General features: G+C 43.2%; 1 protein-coding gene across 1 annotated transcript in view; it reads right to left on the bottom strand.

The window, feature by feature from the left end:
* The window catches only part of LOC135556419 (cytosolic carboxypeptidase 6-like), a 466,431-nt gene that overhangs the window by 24,484 nt on the left and 423,858 nt on the right, over positions 1-18,089 (bottom strand). Inside the window, exons 8-9 of the mRNA XM_064989619.1 lie at positions 15,854-15,968; positions 3,597-3,708 (exon numbers count right to left, since the gene is read on the bottom strand). Of these exons, the coding sequence (XP_064845691.1) occupies positions 3,597-3,708; positions 15,854-15,968 (227 nt within the window). The remainder of the gene's footprint in view (positions 1-3,596; positions 3,709-15,853; positions 15,969-18,089) is intronic.

Below are 18,089 nucleotides of genomic sequence, written 5' to 3'. Positions count from 1 at the left end.
TTACAGGATTTTATACAACTATTCATATGTCCTTACATTCAGATGGCTTCAGAGCTAAGAAGAATGTAAGTTGACAGCTTTGCTAAGAAGCAATTCAAATCTGTATTTAATGAAAATAAATCTTTGTCAATCAAGCTTAGATAAATGGCTTCTTAGAGATGATCAAAAAAGGAGGGATCTTTCTCTAATGAAACAGAGATACAATTATACATTTTCCAAAATAAAAAACAAGACTTCTATATAACTAAAATGGATGAAATAAATGCTGTTGCAGTCTGACTGTCACTGAGCCCTTTCCTAAAGCTAGAGAAATGGCTTCGGTTTGACATTCTTCAAGAGTCAAATGGCCAGTGACAGCTTGGAATCCTCTGCGTCTGCAACCATCTGCCAGTTAGAGGGAAGCGGACAAATAAAGAGTAGCATGTTAGCCCGGCACTGATCTCCTCCTGTTGTCCTCAGACCGTGGCCTTGTAGCCTCATTAGTGGATATGCACAGTGTGAGACAGCAGTGGATGGAGGGCCAGGCCCCTGGCCATAGAACTGGCACTGGGACTGGCATGTGGGAGCCCCAAATCTGAGTGCTGTGTCTGATGTGATTAGCTGGAGAGAGGAAGCCCAGGCTTCTCCTCTGACAGGGCCAGTCGGCCACAGTCAGGGCAGGGGATGGGTTAGGAGAGAGTGGGGCTGATGTGATGTGGGCACACGGCCCTAGTTGGGATTGTACTGTATGGATGGATGTAGTGCTGAGGGTGCTGGGGGGGTTAAGACACTGTGAGGTGGTGAAGGGGTGGAGAGCTTAATGTGAGTTCTCCTTCCAGCCACTGGATCTGCCAGTGGAATCATAATTACACATGTGGGTAGCAGGCAGGCAGAGGCTCTCTTTCGCAGCCCGTGGCTCTGCACTGAGCTACATGTGCATGTTCTCTATTGGAGTTAGAGTGCATTGGAGTGAGACACTACCGGTTAAAAGTTTTAGAACACCTACTCATTCAAGGGTTTTTCTTTATTTGGACTATTTTCTACAATGTAGAATAATAGGGAAGTCATCAAAACTATGAAATAACACATATGGACCCATGTAACTTGGGGCGGCAGGGTAGCCTAGTGGTTAGAGCTCTAGACTGGTAGCCAGAAGGTAGCAAGTTCAAATCCCCAAGCTGACGAGGTGCAGTTAATCCACTGTTCCTAGGCCATCACTGAAAATAAGAATGTGTTCTTAACTGACTTGCCTAGTTAAATAAATGTAGTAACCCAAAAAGTCTTAAACAAATCAAAATACTTGTTAGATTTGAGATTCTCAAATAACCACCATTTGCCTTGATGACAGCTTTGTGCACTCTTGGCATTCTCTCAACCAGCTTCACCTGGAATGCTTTTCCAACAGTCTTGGAAGTGCTCCCACATATGGTGAGCACTTATTGGCTGCTTTTCCTTCACTCTGTGGTCCAACTCATCCCAAACCATCTCAATTAGCTTGAGGCCAGGTCATCTGATGCAGGCCTCCATCATTCTCCTTTTTGGTCAAATAGCCCTTATACAGCCTGGAGGTGTGCTGGGCCATTGTCCTTTTGAAAAACAAATTATAGTCCTACTAAGCTTAAACCAGATGGGATGGCCTATCACTGCAGAATGATGTTCTAGCCATGTTGGTTAAGTGTGGCTTGAATTCTGAAATAAATCACAGACAGTGTCACCAGCAAAGCACCCCCACACCTTAATTCCTCCTCCATGCTTTATGGTTGGAAATACACATGCGGAGGTCATCCGTTTACCCACACCCTGTCTCACAAAGACATAGCTGCTGGAACCAAAAATGTCCAATTTGGACTCCAGACCAAAGGACAGATTTCCACCTGTCTAATGTCCATTGCTCATGTTTCTTGGTCCAAGCAAGTCTCTTCTTCTTATTGGTGTCCTTTAGTAGTGGTTTCTTTGCAGCAATTCGACCATGAAGGCCTGATTCACGCAGTCTCCTCTGAACAGTTGGTGTCTGTTACTTGAACTTTGAAGCATTTATTTATTTCTGAGGCTGGTAACTCTAATGAACTTATCCTCTGCAGCAGAGGTACCTCTGGTTCTTCCTTTTTCTGTGGCGTTCCTCATGAGAGCCAGTTTCATCATAGCGCTTGGTGGTTTTTGCAACTGCACTTTTTTGCTTACTGCATGATTCCATATGTCTTATTTCATAGTTCTGATGTCTTCACAATTATTCTACAATGTAGAAAATAGTAAACATAAAGAAAAACCTTTGAATGAGTAGGTGTTCTAAAACTTTTGACCAGTAGTGTATGTGCGTGAGTATGAGAGTGAATGCAAATGGTGCTGTGTGGTTGTGTCAGAGAAAGAGTCAGAGAGAGAGAGAGAGAGAGAGAGCGAGAGAGAGAGGGTACCTACAGTATGTACTTGTGTGTGGTGTGTGTTTTGATGTGAGTGTGTGTATGTAGTTTGCAGAAGTGTGAGGGACATGAGTGGATCACTCTGCCATGAAGGAGCACATCGATCAGCGTGTCAGTGCTAGGGGAAAAGGTTAAACTGAGGGGCGCGCCCCTTTGCTCAACAGAACGCCCTGGTCTTATCAGGATTAGAAAGTGTAAGAAAGGGCAGACGATTCCCAGGACAGACTCTGACCTTCAGTAATCTAACAACCTGCGTTTCCACTTATAATTAACACGAAGGAAAAAAAAAACCCACATGGGCCCGGTCCTAAGAAAGAAAGTGCAAGCTGAATATAGAGTTCACAACAGACACCGGCACCTCAGTACAATCTAATGTCCCAGAGACCTACAGTACACGTTACAGAGAGCTGCTGAGTATCAATCCCAAAGCACCTTTCTTCAGTTCCACAGGAGTGAACTAAGCACTAAACTGGAAATAGAGTTCAGAACAGAGTTCAAACCTCAACTCAGGTGTTTTATATACAGAGTGTATAAAACATTAAGAACCTTCCTAATATTGAGTTGAACCCCCTTTTTTGCCCTCAGAACAGCCTCAATTCGTCAGGGCATGGACTCTACAAGGTGTCAAAAGCATTCTACATGGAGGCTGGCCCATGTTGACTCCAATGTTTCCCACAGTCGTGTCAAGTTGGATGTCCTTTGGGTGGTGCACCCTTCTTTATACACATGGGAAACTGTTAAGAGTGAAAAACCCAGCATCGTTGTAGTTCTTGACACAAACCGGTATGCCTGGCACCTACTACCATACCTCATTCATAGATACTTAAATATTTTGTCCCATTCACCCTCAATGGCACACACACACAATCCATGTCTCAATTGTCTTAAGGCTTAAAGGTCCTTCTTTAACCACCTCCTCCCTTTCATCTACACTGATTGAAGTGGATTTAACAAGTGACATAAATAAGGGATCATAGCTTTAACCTGGATTCACCTGGTCAATATATGTCATGGAAAGAGTGGGTGTTCTTAATGTTTTGTCCACCCAGTGTAGAGCTAGGATCTCTGTGGAATTTCAGCCCATTCTTGACTCTGAAAAGGTTGTATGTTGTGTGCTACAAGGGGAAGAATGCACAGCCCATACTACTGTATAAAGTGTGTAATACAGATGTTAGAAGCAGGTTGGAGATTGGGACTCACTGCGTCTTGGCTGAGCTGGACAATGAGCTGTTTGACGGCGTGGAGGGTGGGGTGGACCCAGGGGGATGGCTCCTGCCAGTGACGGTTCAGATCAAAACCCATAAGAGAGCACCTGGAAATGACCATACACACATTAGTTTAATATTTTCAGATACCTACAACACAAATTCATTCAATCAGCAATCCATTTTTTCTTTCAGATTTTCACTAAACAGTCAATTAGCCTTAACTACCTGATTGTTCTTCAAGAATCAATCTGCACATACACTACATGGCCAGAAGTATATGGACACCCCTTCAAATTAGTGGACTTGGCTATTTCAGCCACACCCGTTGCTGACAGGTATATACAATCCAGCACATAGCCATGCGATCTCCATAGACAAACATAGGCAGTAGAATTGCCCGTACTGAAGTGCTCTGTGACTTTCAACATGGCACCGTCATAGGATGCCACCTTTCCAACAAGTCAGTTGGTATTATTTCTGCCCTGCTCGAGCTGGAAGCGACGTCAGCACAATAACTTTTTGTCGGGAGCTTCGTGAAATGGGTTTCCATGGCTGAGCAACAGCATACAAACCTAAGATCACCAGGCGCAATGCCAAGCGTCGGCTGGAGCGATGTAAAGCTTGCCGCCATTGGACTCTGGAACAGTGGGAACGCGTTCTCTGGAGTGATGAATCGCGCTTCATCACTCCATCACTCCATCACTAATTAGGGTTTTGTGGATGCCATGAGAACGCTACCTGTACCAATCCAACTGTAAAGTTTGGTGGAGGAGGAATAGTGGTCTGGGGCTGTTTTTCATGGTTCGTGCTGGGCCCCTTAGTTTCAATGAAGGGAAATCATAACGATACAGCATACAATTACATTGTAGACAATTCTGTGCTTCCAACTTCGTGGCAACAGTTTGGGGAAGGACCTTTCATGTTTCAGCATGACAATGCCCCCATACACAAGGCGAGGTCCATACAGAAATGGTTTGTCAAGATCGGTGTGGAAGAACTTTAACTTTAACATTAGGGCTTCAGAGTGGGGCAGTGGTCTAAGGCACTGCATCTCAGTTCAACAGGCGTTACTACAGTCCCTGGTTCGATTCCAGGCTGTATCACATCTTGCCATGATTGGGAGTCCCATAGGGCGGAGCACAATTGGCCCAGCGTCATCCGGGTTTGGTCGGGGTAGGCTGTCATAGTAAATAATAATTTGTTCTTAACTGACTTGTCGAGTTAAATAAAGGTTAAAAAAATAAAAAATTGTCTGGCCTGCAGGGCCCTGACCTCAACTCCTGTTGAACAAGTTTGTTATTGGAAAGTTCTTGGTAGCAAGCTAGCTTCTTAGTTTGGATCCCGCAACGCAGTTGGCATTAGTTGCTGGGACTGCTTGTCTCTTTCCAGTGATCCTGTCAACCAAGGATGGGTCTGAGGAGCTATTTGGCTTCGCTGCTAGCTAGCTGCATATCAAGCTAGCGGGGTTTTCTTGAACACAGCCCGCGATGCGGTTAGCCATTGTGCCTGGGACTGCGGATTTTCCCGGGTTTGTGGCTGTCTAGATCCCTGCTGTTTGTTGTTTTCAATTTTCCCGTGACCTGCCCTGTCTGGAACTGCGAGGAGTAACAGCGTAACTTAAGTTGCTAGCTACTGTGACAAAGACCAAAGCCGGCGAGAGTACGGTTGAGGACAGTGGTGTCTCTCTGTCACACGCAAAGGATATTTTAAACTAGATCTACAAGCAGTTGTTACAACAACAAGAAAATAGCTTCAAGTGTTTTGTCCAAGTACTGGTGGATTCTACTAATAAAATAATGGATGACCTAACCAGAGAGGTCCAGGACCTGAAGAACAGTTTGCAGTTCTCCCGGGGTCAGCCCAACGGCAAGATGACAGCAATCTGTAAGTCATTGAGAGAGGACATCAGTTGTGTGTGTGAATCCATGCTAACAATGATAGATAAATCAGTCTCGAGGGACAATCAAAGCGGAACAACATGGTTGTGGACGGAATTGCAGAATCTGCACATGAGACCTGGATGGAATCTGAGGACAAAGTGAGGAAAATGATCTCTGAGAAATTGAAGATGGACCACAGGATGATTGAGGTGGAGCTTGCCCACAGGACTGGTAAAACCACCACCGGCCCAGGTGATAGGCCTAAGCCCGATAGTGGTCAAGTTCCTGAGGTTCAAGGACGAGGTAGCTGTTCTGGAAAGAGCCAAGAACCTGAGAGGAACGTATATCTTCCTTAATGAGGACTATCCTGAAGCTGTGCGCCAGAAGAGGAAAGTAACTGATCCCAGACATGAAAGCTGCCAGTGCATGGGGACATTGCTTACATCCGTTATTTTTTTAATTTAACCTTTATTTAACCAGGTAGGCAAGTTGAGAACAGGTTCTCATTTACAATTGCGACCTGGCCAAGATAAAGCAAAGCAGTTCGACACATACAATGACACAGAGTTACACATGGAGTAAAACAAACATACAGTCAATAATATAGTAGAAAAATAAGTCTATATACAATGTGAGCAAATGAGGTGAGATAAGGGAGATAAAGGCAAAAAAGGCCATGGTGGAGAAGTAAATACTATATAGCAAGTAAAACACTGGAATAGTATATTTGCAGTGGAAGAATGTGCAAAGTAGAAATAGAAATAATGGGGTGTAAAGGAGAAAAATAAATAAATAAATACAGTAGGGGAAGAGGTAGTTGTTTGGGCTAAATTACAAATGGGCTATGTACAGGTGCAGTAATCTGTGAGCTGCTCTGACAGCTGGTGCTTAAAGCTAGTGAAGGAGTTTAGTGTTTCCAGTTTCAGAGATTTTTGTAGTTTGTTCCAGTCATTGGCATCAGAGAACTGGAAGGAGAGGTGGCCAAAGGAAGAATTGGCTTTGGGGGTGACAGGCTCATTGTCCACCCTCCCTCCCAGAAGCCGGGAAGGGATGACCTATGTGTTCGTAGCTTCAACCCCGCATCACAAACACACACACACACACACACACACACACACACACACACACACACACACACACACACACACACACACACACACACACACACACACACACACACACACACACACACACACACACACACACACACACACACACACACCAATTTATTAATGGACTGCTTGTCACACCCTGGCCTTAGTATTCTTTGTTTTCTTTGTTATTTTGGTTAAGTCAGGGTGTGACATGGGTGATGTATGTGTTTTTGTCTCATGGTTTTGTATGTTTATGGGGGTGTTTCCTATCTAGTTGTTTTTATAAGTCTATGGTTTCATTATATCTCTGATAAGCTACCCAGGAAAGGGCTGAAAATAGATTATATTAATATACAGTGGGGCAAAAAAGTATTTAGTCAGCCACCAATTGTGCAAGTTCTCCCACTTAAAAAGATGAGAGAGGCCTGTAATTTTCATCATAGGTACACTTCAACTATGACAGACAAAATGAGAAAAAAAATCCAGAAAATCACATTTTAGGATTTGTAATGAATTTACTTGCAAATTATGGTGGAAAATAAGTATTTGGTCACCTACAAACAAGCAAGATTTCTGGCTCTCACAGATCTGTAATTTCTTCTTTAAGAGGCTCCTCTGTTCTCCTCTTGTTACCTGTATTAATGGCACCTGTTTGAACTTGTTATCAGTATAAAAGACACCTGTCCACACTCCAAACTCCACTATGGCCAAGACCAAAGAGCTGTCAAAGGACACCAGAAACAAAATTGTAGACCTTCACCAGGCTGGGAAGACTGAATCTGCAATAGGTAAGCAATTTGGTTTGAAGAAATCAACTGTGGGAGCAATTATTAGGAAATGGAAGACATACAAGACCACTGATAATCTCTCTCGATCTGGGGTTCCACGCAAGATCTCACCCCGTGGGGTCAAAATGATCACAAGAACGGTGAGCAAAAATCCCAGAACCACACGGGGGGACCTAGTGAATGACCTGCAGAGAGCTGGGACCAAAGTAACAAAGCTTACCATCAGTAACACACTACGCCGCCAGGGACTCAAATCCTGCAGTGCCAGATGTGTCCTCCTGCTTAAGCTAGTACATGTCCAGGCCCATCTGAAGTTTGCTAGAGAGCATTTGGATGATCCAGAAGGAGATTGGGAGAATGTCATATGGTCAGATGAAACCAAAATAGAACTTTTTGGTTAAAACTCAACTCGTCGTGTTTGGAGGACAAAGAATGCTGAGTTGCATCCAAAGAACACCATACCTACTGTGAAGCATGGGGGTGGAAACATCATGCTTTGGGGCTGTTTTTCTGCAAAAGGGACCAAGACGACTGATCAGTGTAAAGGAAAGAATTAATGGGGCCATGTATTGTGAGATTTCGAGTGAAAACCTCCTTCCATCAGCAAGGGCATTGAAGATGAAACGTGGCTGGGTCTTTCAGCATGACAATGACCCTAGCCATTCTCCAGATCTCAACCCCATAGAAAATCTTTGGAGGGAGTTGAAAGTCCATGTTGCCCAGCAACAGCCCCAAAACATCACTGCTCTAGAGGAGATCTGCATGGAGGAATGGGCCAAAATACCAGCAACAGTGTGTGAAAACCGTGTGAAAACTTACAGAAAACATTTGACCTCTGTCATTGCCAACAAAGGGTATATAACAAAGTATTGAGATAAACTTTTGTTATTGACCAAATACTTATTTTCCACCAACATTTTCAAATAAATTAATTCAAAATCCTATAATGTGATTTTCTGGATTTTTTTTATCTCATTTTGTCTGTCATAGTTGAAGTGTACCTATGATGAAAATTACAGGCCTCTCTCAGAGAACTTGCACAATTGGTGGCTGACTAAATACTTTTTTGCCCCACTGTATGTAGCCTGAGAAATAAGATTCATGAAATCAATAACTTGCTAACATCAGGTAACATTCATATATTAGCCATTTCTGAGACTCACTTAGATAATTTATTTAATGATACATCAGTAGCAATACAAGGATATAACATCTATAGAGGAGACAGAAATGCTTATGAGAGAGGTGTTGCTGTATATATTCAGAGCCATATCCCTGTGATGCTTAGAGAAGATCTTATGTCAAGTGTTATTGAAGTGTTGTGGTTGCAGGTTCACTTGGCACATCTAAAGCCTTTTCTTTTGGGGTGTTGCTATAGACCATCACGTGCTAACAGTCAGTATCTAAATAATGTATGAAATGCTTGATAGTGTATGTGATGTAAAGAGAGGTCTACTTTCTTTGGGAACCTGAATATTGACGGGTTTTCATCAAACTGTCCGCTCAAGAGGAAGCTTCTTGTTGTAACCAGTGCCTGTAATCTGGTTCAGGTTATTAATCAACCTACCAAGGTGTTTACAAACACTACAGGAACAAGATCATCCACATGTATCGATCACATTATTACCTATACTGTAGAACTTTGTTCTAAAGCTGTAACCGCACCCATTAGATGCAGTGATCACAGTATAGTGGCTATATCCAGGAAAGCCAAAGTTCCAACAGCTGGAACTAAAATAGTGTATAAGAGATCATACAAAAGATTTACTGTGACTCACTCTTATGTGGATGATGCTAAAAATATTTGTTGGTCTGATGTGATTAATGAGAAGCATACAGATGCTGCACTTGATGAATTTATGAAATTGCTTCTTCCAATTATTTATAAACATGCACCTGTTAAGAAACTGACTGTTAGAACTGTTAAGGCTCCATGGATTGATGAGGAATTGAAAAACTGTATGGTTGAAAGAGATGGGGCAAAAGGAGTGGCTAATAAATTGGCTGGCTGCACATCTGACTGACTTAATGCAAATTGAGAAATTATGTGACTAAACTCAACAAAAAGAAGAACACATTTTATTATGAAGCCAAGATCAATGAAATTACTTTTTGATGACTTTAAATTTAATTATGTGCAGAAAGACTAATTAATCTCCACCTTTTATCGAATCAGATGGCCTATTCATCACAAAACCATTTAATATTGCCAATTATTTGAATTATTATTTGGCAAAGTGGGATAACTTAGGCAGGAAATGCCAACAACGATCAGTGAGCAATTGTATTCATGCATAAAAAAACAAATAATGAAAGAAAAGCATTGCAAGTTTGAATTTTATAAAGTTAGTGTGTGAGAGGTGGAAAAATGATTGTTATCGATAAATAATGATAAACCTCCTGGCATTGACAATTTAGATGGAAAGCTACTGAGGATAGTAGCTGACTCTATAGCCACCCCTATCTGTCATATTTTTAATCTGAGCCTAGAGGAAAGTCTTTGTCCTCAGGCCTGGAGGGAAGCCAAAGTAATTCCGCTACCCGAGAGTGGTAAAGCTGCCTTTACTGATTCTAACAGAGACCTATAAGCTTGCTGCCAGCTCTTACCAAACAAATTGTGTTTGACCAAATACAATGCGATTTCCCTGTAAACAAATTAACAACAGACTTTAAGCATGCTTATAGAGAAGGGCAATCAACATGTACTGCACTGACACATATGACTGATGATTGGTTGAAATAAATTGATAATAAGAAGATTGTGGGAGATGTACTGTTAGATTTCAGTGCAGCCTTTGCTATCATTGACCATAACCTGTTGTTGAAAAAACTTATGTGCTATGGCTATTCAACCTCTATCATATCGTGGATTCAGATCTATCGATCTATCTATCTATCTATCTATCTATCTATCTATCTATCTATCTATCTATCTATCTATCTATCTATCTATCTATCTATCTATCTATCTATCTATCTATCTATCTATCTATCTAATAGATCTCAAAGTGTTTTCTTTAATGGAAGCTTTTCTAATGTCAAACATATAAAGTGTGGTGTACCTCAGGTAAGCTCTTTAGGCCCTCTACTCTTTCTATTTTTACCAATGACCTGCCACTGGCATTAAACAAAGCATGTGTGTCCATGTATGCTGATGATTCAACCATATACAGATCAGCAACCACAGCTAATGAAATCACTGAAACCCTTAACAAAGAGTTGCAGTCTGTTTTGGAATGGGTGGCCAGTAATAAACTGGTCCTGAGCATCTCTAAAACTAGGAGCATTGTATTTGGTACAAATCATTCCTTAAGTGCTAGACCTCAGCTGAATCTGGTAATGAATGGTGTGTTTTTTGAACAAGTTGAGGAGACTAAATTACTTGGTGTTACCTTAGATTGTAAACTGTCATGGTCAAAACATATAGATTCAGTGGTTGTAAAGATGGGGAGAGGTCTAGCCGTAATAAAGAGAAGCTCTGCGATTTTGACACCACACTCCAAAAAGCAAGTTCTGCAGGCTCTAGTTTTGTATAAACTTGATTATTGTCCAGTCGTGTGGTCCAGTGCTGCAAGGAAAGATCTAGTTAAACTGCAGCTGGCCCAGAACAGAGTGGCACATTTAGCACTTAATTGTAATCAGAGGGCTGATATACAGTGCCTTGCGAAAGTATTCGGCCCCCTTGAACTTTGCGACCTTTTGCCACATTTCAGGCTTCAAACATAAAGATATAAAACTGTATTTTTTTGTGAAGAATCAACAACAAGTGGGACACAATCATGAAGTGGAACGACATTTATTGGATATTTCAAACTTTTTTAACAAATCAAAAACTGAAAAATTGGGCGTGCAAAATTATTCAGCCCCCTTAAGTTAATACTTTGTAGCGCCACCTTTTGCTGCGATTACAGCTGTAAGTCGCTTGGGGTATGTCGCTATCAGTTTTGCACATCGAGAGACTGACATTTTTTCCCATTCCTCCTTGCAAAACAGCTCGAGCTCAGTGAGGTTGGATGGAGAGCATTTGTGAACAGCAGTTTTCAGTTCTTTCCACAGATTCTCGGTTGGATTCAGGTCTGGACTTTGACTTGGCCATTCTAACACCTGGATATGTTTATTTTTGAACCATTCCATTGTAGATTTTGCTTTATGTTTTGGATCATTGTCTTGTTGGAAGACAAATCTCCGTCCCAGTCTCAGGTCTTTTGCAGACTCCATCAGGTTTTCTTCCAGAATGGTCCTGTATTTGGCTCCATCCATCTTCCCATCAATTTTAACCATCTTCCCTGTCCCTGCTGAAGAAAAGCAAGCCCAAACCATGAAGCTGCCACCACCATGTTTGACAGTGGGTATGGTGTGTTCAGGGTGATGGGCTGTGTTGCTTTTACGCCAAACATAACGTTTTGCATTGTTGCCAAAAAGTTCAATTTTGGTTTCATCTGACCAGAGCACCTTCTTCCACATGTTTGGTGTGTCTCCCAGGTGGCTTGTGGCAAACTTTAAACGACACTTTTTATGGATATCTTTAAGAAATGGCTTTCTTCTTGCCACACTTCCATAAAGGCCAGATTTGTGCAATATACGACTGATTGTTGTCCTATGGACAGAGTCTCCCACCTCAGCTGTAGATCTCTGCAGTTCATCCAGAGTGATCATGGGCCTCTTGGCTGCATCTCTGATCAGTCTTCTCCTTGTATGAGCTGAAAGTTTAAAGGGGCGGCCAGGTCTTGGTCGATTTGCAGGGGTCTGATACTCCTTCCATTTCAATATTATCGCTTGCACAGTGCTCCTTGGGATGTTTAAAGCTTGGGAAATCTTTTTGTATCCAAATCCGGCTTTAAACTTCTTCACAACAGTATCTCGGACCTGCCTGGTGTGTTCCTTGTTCTTCATGATGCTCTCTGAGCTTTTAACGGACCTCTGAGACTATCACAGTGCAGGTGCATTTATACGGAGACTTGATTACACACAGGTGGATTGTATTTATCATCATTAGTCATTTAGGTCAACATTGGATCATTCAGAGATCCTCGCCTGAACTTCTGGAGAGAGTTTGCTGCACTGAAAGTAAAGGGGCTGAATAATTTTGCACGCCCAATTTTTCAGTTTTTGATTTGTTAAAAAAGTTTGAAATATCCAATAAATGTCGTTCCACTTCATGATTGTGTCCCACTTGTTGTTGATTCTTCACAAAAAATACAGTTTTATATCTTTATGTTTGAAGCCTGAAATGTGGCAAAAGGTCGCAAAGTTCAAGGGGGCCGAATACTTTCGTAAAGCACTGTAAATACTATGCACACAAACATATACAGTTGGCATTTCTGTCCTTTGTTTAAAATGTATTATTTTGTTTTATTATTTTTTTGCATTGTTGTTTGCTGTTATCTTGTCTTTTCCTTTTTTCTCTTTAGTTAATTATCTTGGTTGTTGGTGCGTTGTGGGGTTCTTGGGGTGGGGAATGGAATTAATTGAAATTTTTATTTAAAATTGTTCTTCTTGGGGGGACTGTGGGAGGGGTCCTGAATGGTTGAGGGACAGCTATTGGGGAACTGTGGGGGGGGGGGTCTTGGAGGGTTCGGGTTCATGTTGTTTGGCCTGGTGGTAGATTTGTCAACGTGCCCTTGAACAGGGCATTGACCCTGGATGCTTCTGCGTGTCGCTCTGAATGGGAATCTGTTGGATGACTGGCATGATGTAGTTGGTGAGCAGCTTCACTGCAAGTATATTGTATGTTTCAGATATTCAATAAATAAATAAATACAAAATGATAAAATACTATGCATGCCTGTCTCTCTTGGCTAAGAGTTGAGGAGCGACTGACTGCAACACTTCTTTTTTATAAGAAACATTAATGTATTGAAAATCCAAGATTGTTTGCATAGTCAACTTACACACAGCTCTGACACACACACTTATCCCACCAGACATGCCACCAGGGGTCTTTTCACAGTCCCCAGAACAAATTCAAGAAAGCGTACAGTAGTATATAGAGTCCTTATTGCATGGAACTTCCTTCCATCTCATATTGCTCAATAAACAGCAAACCTGGTTTCAAAAAACAGATAAAGCAACACCTCACGACACAACGCCTCTCCCCTATTTGATCTAGATAGTTTGTGTGTATGCATTGATATGTAGGCTACGTGTGCCTTTAAATAAAATGTATGTTGTTCTGTCCTTGAGCTGTTCTTGTCTAATGATGTTCTGTATTATGTCATTCTGTATTATGTTTTATGTTTTGTGTGGACCCCAGGAAGAGTAGCTGCTGCTTTTGCAACAGCTAATGGGGATCCTAATAAAATACCAATACCAAAAACAACACCTTTGGGATGAATTGGAACGCCGACTGAGAGCCAGGCCTAATCGCCCAACATCAGTGCCTGACCTCACTGATGCTCTTGTGGCTGAATGGAAGCAAGTACCCACAGCAATGTTCCAATATCTAGTGGAAAGCCTTCCCGGGAGAGTGGAGGCTGTTATAGCAGCAAAGGGGAAACCAACTCCATTTTATTTTTTTGCCCATGATTTTGGAAGAGATGTTCGACAGCAGTTGTCCACATATTTTTGGCCATGTACTGGAGCTAATTATTGGACACCAGTCAAAGAGCAGCTAATGCCAGGACCTCTAGTCAGAGTGGCTGTGGAAGAAAGGACTCTGGGCTTTTCAGCTGCTGCTGCTCAGTATCCATGACTTTCACTGGGGCCTGTGTCTGTGTGTCAATGTCACTGTGCATGCCTGAGATAGTAATCTGTGGTCAGCAGTGATTGATTCTGTTCCCTGCACGCATCTGTTCGATCCCGCTCCAGATGCTGTGCTGAGCCCACAGAAAGGCCAATTAGGCCTCACTGGTAGGGGTAGAAAGAGACACTCTAATTGACATCATATTAACATGGAGCCAATAATAATAGTAATTATACATGGGACTTATACATTGCTTTCAAGAACCCAAAGTCGCTTAACAATTGTAGAAATGAAAACAAAAGCAAAAAAACAGGAGTCAAAACAAAATGTCAAACTAAACAAAAACATGAATAAAGAGAGGGGTGGACTCAAAGAAGAGAAAGAGTGTGATGTATCAGTGTATGGGGAGGGGAGGGTTAGGTATCTGGACACGAACCCAGTTCAGTATGGTGAAGAGAGGAGTGTCTTAGTAGTGTATTTCTTTGCTAGTATGTGTGTGTATGGGGGGAGGGATCTTGTAATCATTGCATTGGGAGACAGGAAGCCAGTGGAGTTCACGGATGACAGGGGTGATGTGGTGCCTGGACGTAGTGTGGGTGAGGAGTCATCTTCTATTTCTCCCTCTGCCTCCAAAGCGCCATCCCTGGAATATGAACTGCTGGCGTTCCTATTCTGCTGTCTCTTTTCTCCTCCGTTGACAGTTCAACTCAATGTAATTGCTGCAGTAGTCCAGGCTGTTGCAGGTACTCTAATCAAATCACCTCTTATTCCCCACTGCTAGTTCTCAATCCAATCATGCGCGCAAAGACACACATACACACACACCATTCAGCCAGGCCGACTGTATCATTTCCCAGAGTTGATGAAAACAGCCTTTAAAACGGAACGATTAGCAACAAGATGTGTCTAACCTCATCATTGCCAGAGAGCACACTTGATCTACAATTGACAGACTCAGCGCAGTGGGGGGGAGCGGCCAGTAGATGGCGGCCACAAACACATGTTCAGTGGAAGCACTATCATCTCAGTGCATTTGTATTCCTCATGTCCACCCCATTAAGTAAAAGGCAATTATGGAGAGGGAGGTGGAAATGATGCCCATGGAGCCTGTGTCTCAACGCTAAACAAAGGATGGAGTGTATGGCCTCAGGAAACACACAGCTCAGCATAGGAGACACAGTATTGCAAGGGCATACATTTGGCAGAGGCAAGATATATCTTACGCAAGAATAGAGACAGAAAGATGTGCGTGTGTGTGTCTCTGTGTGTCTCTGTGTGTGTCTGTGTATGTGTGTGTGTGTGTGTGTGTGTGTGTGTGTGTCTTTGCGCGCATGATTGGATTGAGAACTAGCAGTGGGGAATAAGAGGTGATTTGATTTAGAGTACCTGCAACAGCCTGGACTACTGCAGCAATTACATTGAGTTGAACTGTCAACGGAGGAGAAAAGAGACAGCAGAATAGGAACGCCAGCAGTTCATATTCCAGGGATGGCGCTTTGGAGGCAGAGGGAGAAATAGAAGATGAGAGGGCCGGCAGCCCAGCCTGCTATTCCCACACATGCATCTAGCGGCCAATAAATCATCTGGTAGGGGACCTCCACAGTGGGCGTTACCAAACACATCATCACAGCATCTCTCTTTAGCACTAGCAATGTGCTGCAGTCTAGTCAGAAATCTCTAGTGGAATTCATCAAAAGTACAACTTTTCAGTAGACCTCAAACAACAGGATGGAAATTATTACAACTGAACTGCTCTTTTTGTCCACGAATGAAGGGGAATTTCATATATTGATGGTTGAGCTTACCTGTAGTTGCCTAAGTAGACCCCGTCAGGGTTGAGCATGGGTACAATCTTAAAGATCACATGGTCACGCAGGATTACGGCTACAGGGTGCTGGTTGACCAGGAAGTCAATCACTCCTAAAGCAACACAAAAGAGACTGTCAGGGTTATTAAGCCCTCCAGATTCACTCTACTGTATGGCTGGAGAGAATCACTCTCAAAGCTATTCTATTTCATTCACACAAATATGCACACACATCCTCACACACACTCCCAGTAAAATTGACTTGAAAAGAAAACCCAAGGCCCCAGTTAATTGAGTTTTGAGAAACAAAAAGAGAAGGACAAAGGGAGCATTATAAAAATCAGAGGGGAAACCTGAGACATCCCTCCAAAATCGATACAAATTGAATAGAGCTGACAGTGGGATAAAAACAGACAGGGCAGAGGACCTGATTAGCCCACAGGGCCTCAAACACTGAGTGAGGGAGATAACGCTATCTGCTACAGATGAGACACAGAGACAGCCAACGAGAGAGAGAGGGAGATTGAAAAAGAGAGCGAGACAGAGAGAGATAGCATTGAGACATGTAAACAGTGCCGGCCACTAAAAAGCCCTCCACAGCCCTGGACTGAAGCAGGATAATTGACAGGTAAATAAGAAGCAGAGAGGGCCGACAGCCAGCACTGTGTACCCCTTCCTGCCTCCCTCCCTCCCTCCTACTGCAGCCGCCCGCCCCACTCTGTCCTGCTCGTTACCACTAATGGAGGCATAACAAGCTCTCTAATTGAGTCAATGTGGCAGGCAGGAGGAGAGAAAGAGCGTGGGATACAGGTACAGGCCACAGAGTGTGCCATCTAATTGCTCGGACTTCCTGAAATGATTTCATGCACATCTGCGTGTCGGAGTAGGGGTTGTTCCTAAGTGGAGCTCAAAGTCACATTGAGCTAAGTGCACTGTCTGCTCTCAGAGCTACGTGGTGACCAAACGCTACGACACCAACTGGGTGTTTTTCCACTGTTTCTTACACTCGATTTTCAACAATGGGAAAGTAAAAAAGACCCAAGACAAGACATCTTATTAACTGTAACTCACTCTTGCTGCACTTCAGATCTCCTTTATGTTGAGGAGAGAAACCCTGCAGGAGTTCAGTTACTTGTCAATGAAACACGTATTTCTCACCTGAAGAGCCTATCTTAATGAAAGCCTGAAAAACGGCAGACACGTTAAGCGAGGTATGAGTGGAAGCCAAGGATTTGTTTTAATCATCTGCTTCTTTTTCCACTTATTTCCCTGTAATTCTGAGAACTTGATAAACTGCTTGTGAGATGCTCCACCTGGGCTGTATGTGTCTTTGTGTTTGTGTGTGTGTGTGTTTGTGCGCATGCTTATTAGGGAGGTGTATAGAGCAGAGAGAATCCTACCTTGACAGATGCATGGAGACAGAGACCTACCTTGCCAGACGGGTGGAGACAGAGACCTACCTTTACAGATGGGTGGAGACAGAGACCTACCTTTACAGATGGGTGGAGACAGAGACCAACCTTTACAGATGGGTGGAGATAGAGACCGACCTTGAAAGATGAGGTTTAGACAGAGACATACAATGACAGATGGGTGGAGACAGAGACCTACCTTGACAGATGGGTGGAGCAGAGACCGACCCTGACAGATGGGTGGAGGAAGAGACCGACCTTGACAGATGGGTGGAGACAGAGACCGACCTTGCCAGATGGGTGGAGTTAGAGACATACCTTGCCAGATGGGTGGAGACAGATGACAGAGACCTACCTTTACAGATGGGTGGAGACAGAGACCTACCTTTACAGATGGGTGGAGACAGAGACCTACCTTGACAGATGGGTGGAGACAGAGACCAACCTTTACAGATGGGTGGAGATAGAGACCGACCTTGAAAGATGAGGTTTAGACAGAGACATACAATGACAGATGGGTGGAGACAGAGACCTACCTTGACAGATGGGTGGAGCAGAGACCGACCCTGACAGATGGGTGGAGGAAGAGACCGACCTTGACAGATGGGTGGAGACAGAGACCGACCTTGCCAGATGGGTGGAGTTAGAGACATACCTTGCCAGATGGGTGGAGACAGATGACAGAGACCTACCTTGACAGATGGGTGGAGATAGAGACATACCTTGCCAGATGGGTGGAGACAGATGACAGAGACCTACCTTGACAGGTGGGTGGAGATAGAGACATACCTTGCCAGATGGGTGGAGACAGATGACAGAGAC

Source organism: Oncorhynchus masou, chromosome 15 (assembly GCF_036934945.1).
Source record: "Oncorhynchus masou masou isolate Uvic2021 chromosome 15, UVic_Omas_1.1, whole genome shotgun sequence".
Lineage (NCBI taxonomy): Eukaryota > Metazoa > Chordata > Actinopteri > Salmoniformes > Salmonidae > Oncorhynchus > Oncorhynchus masou.
This window is presented reverse-complemented; position numbering and strand designations above follow the sequence as displayed.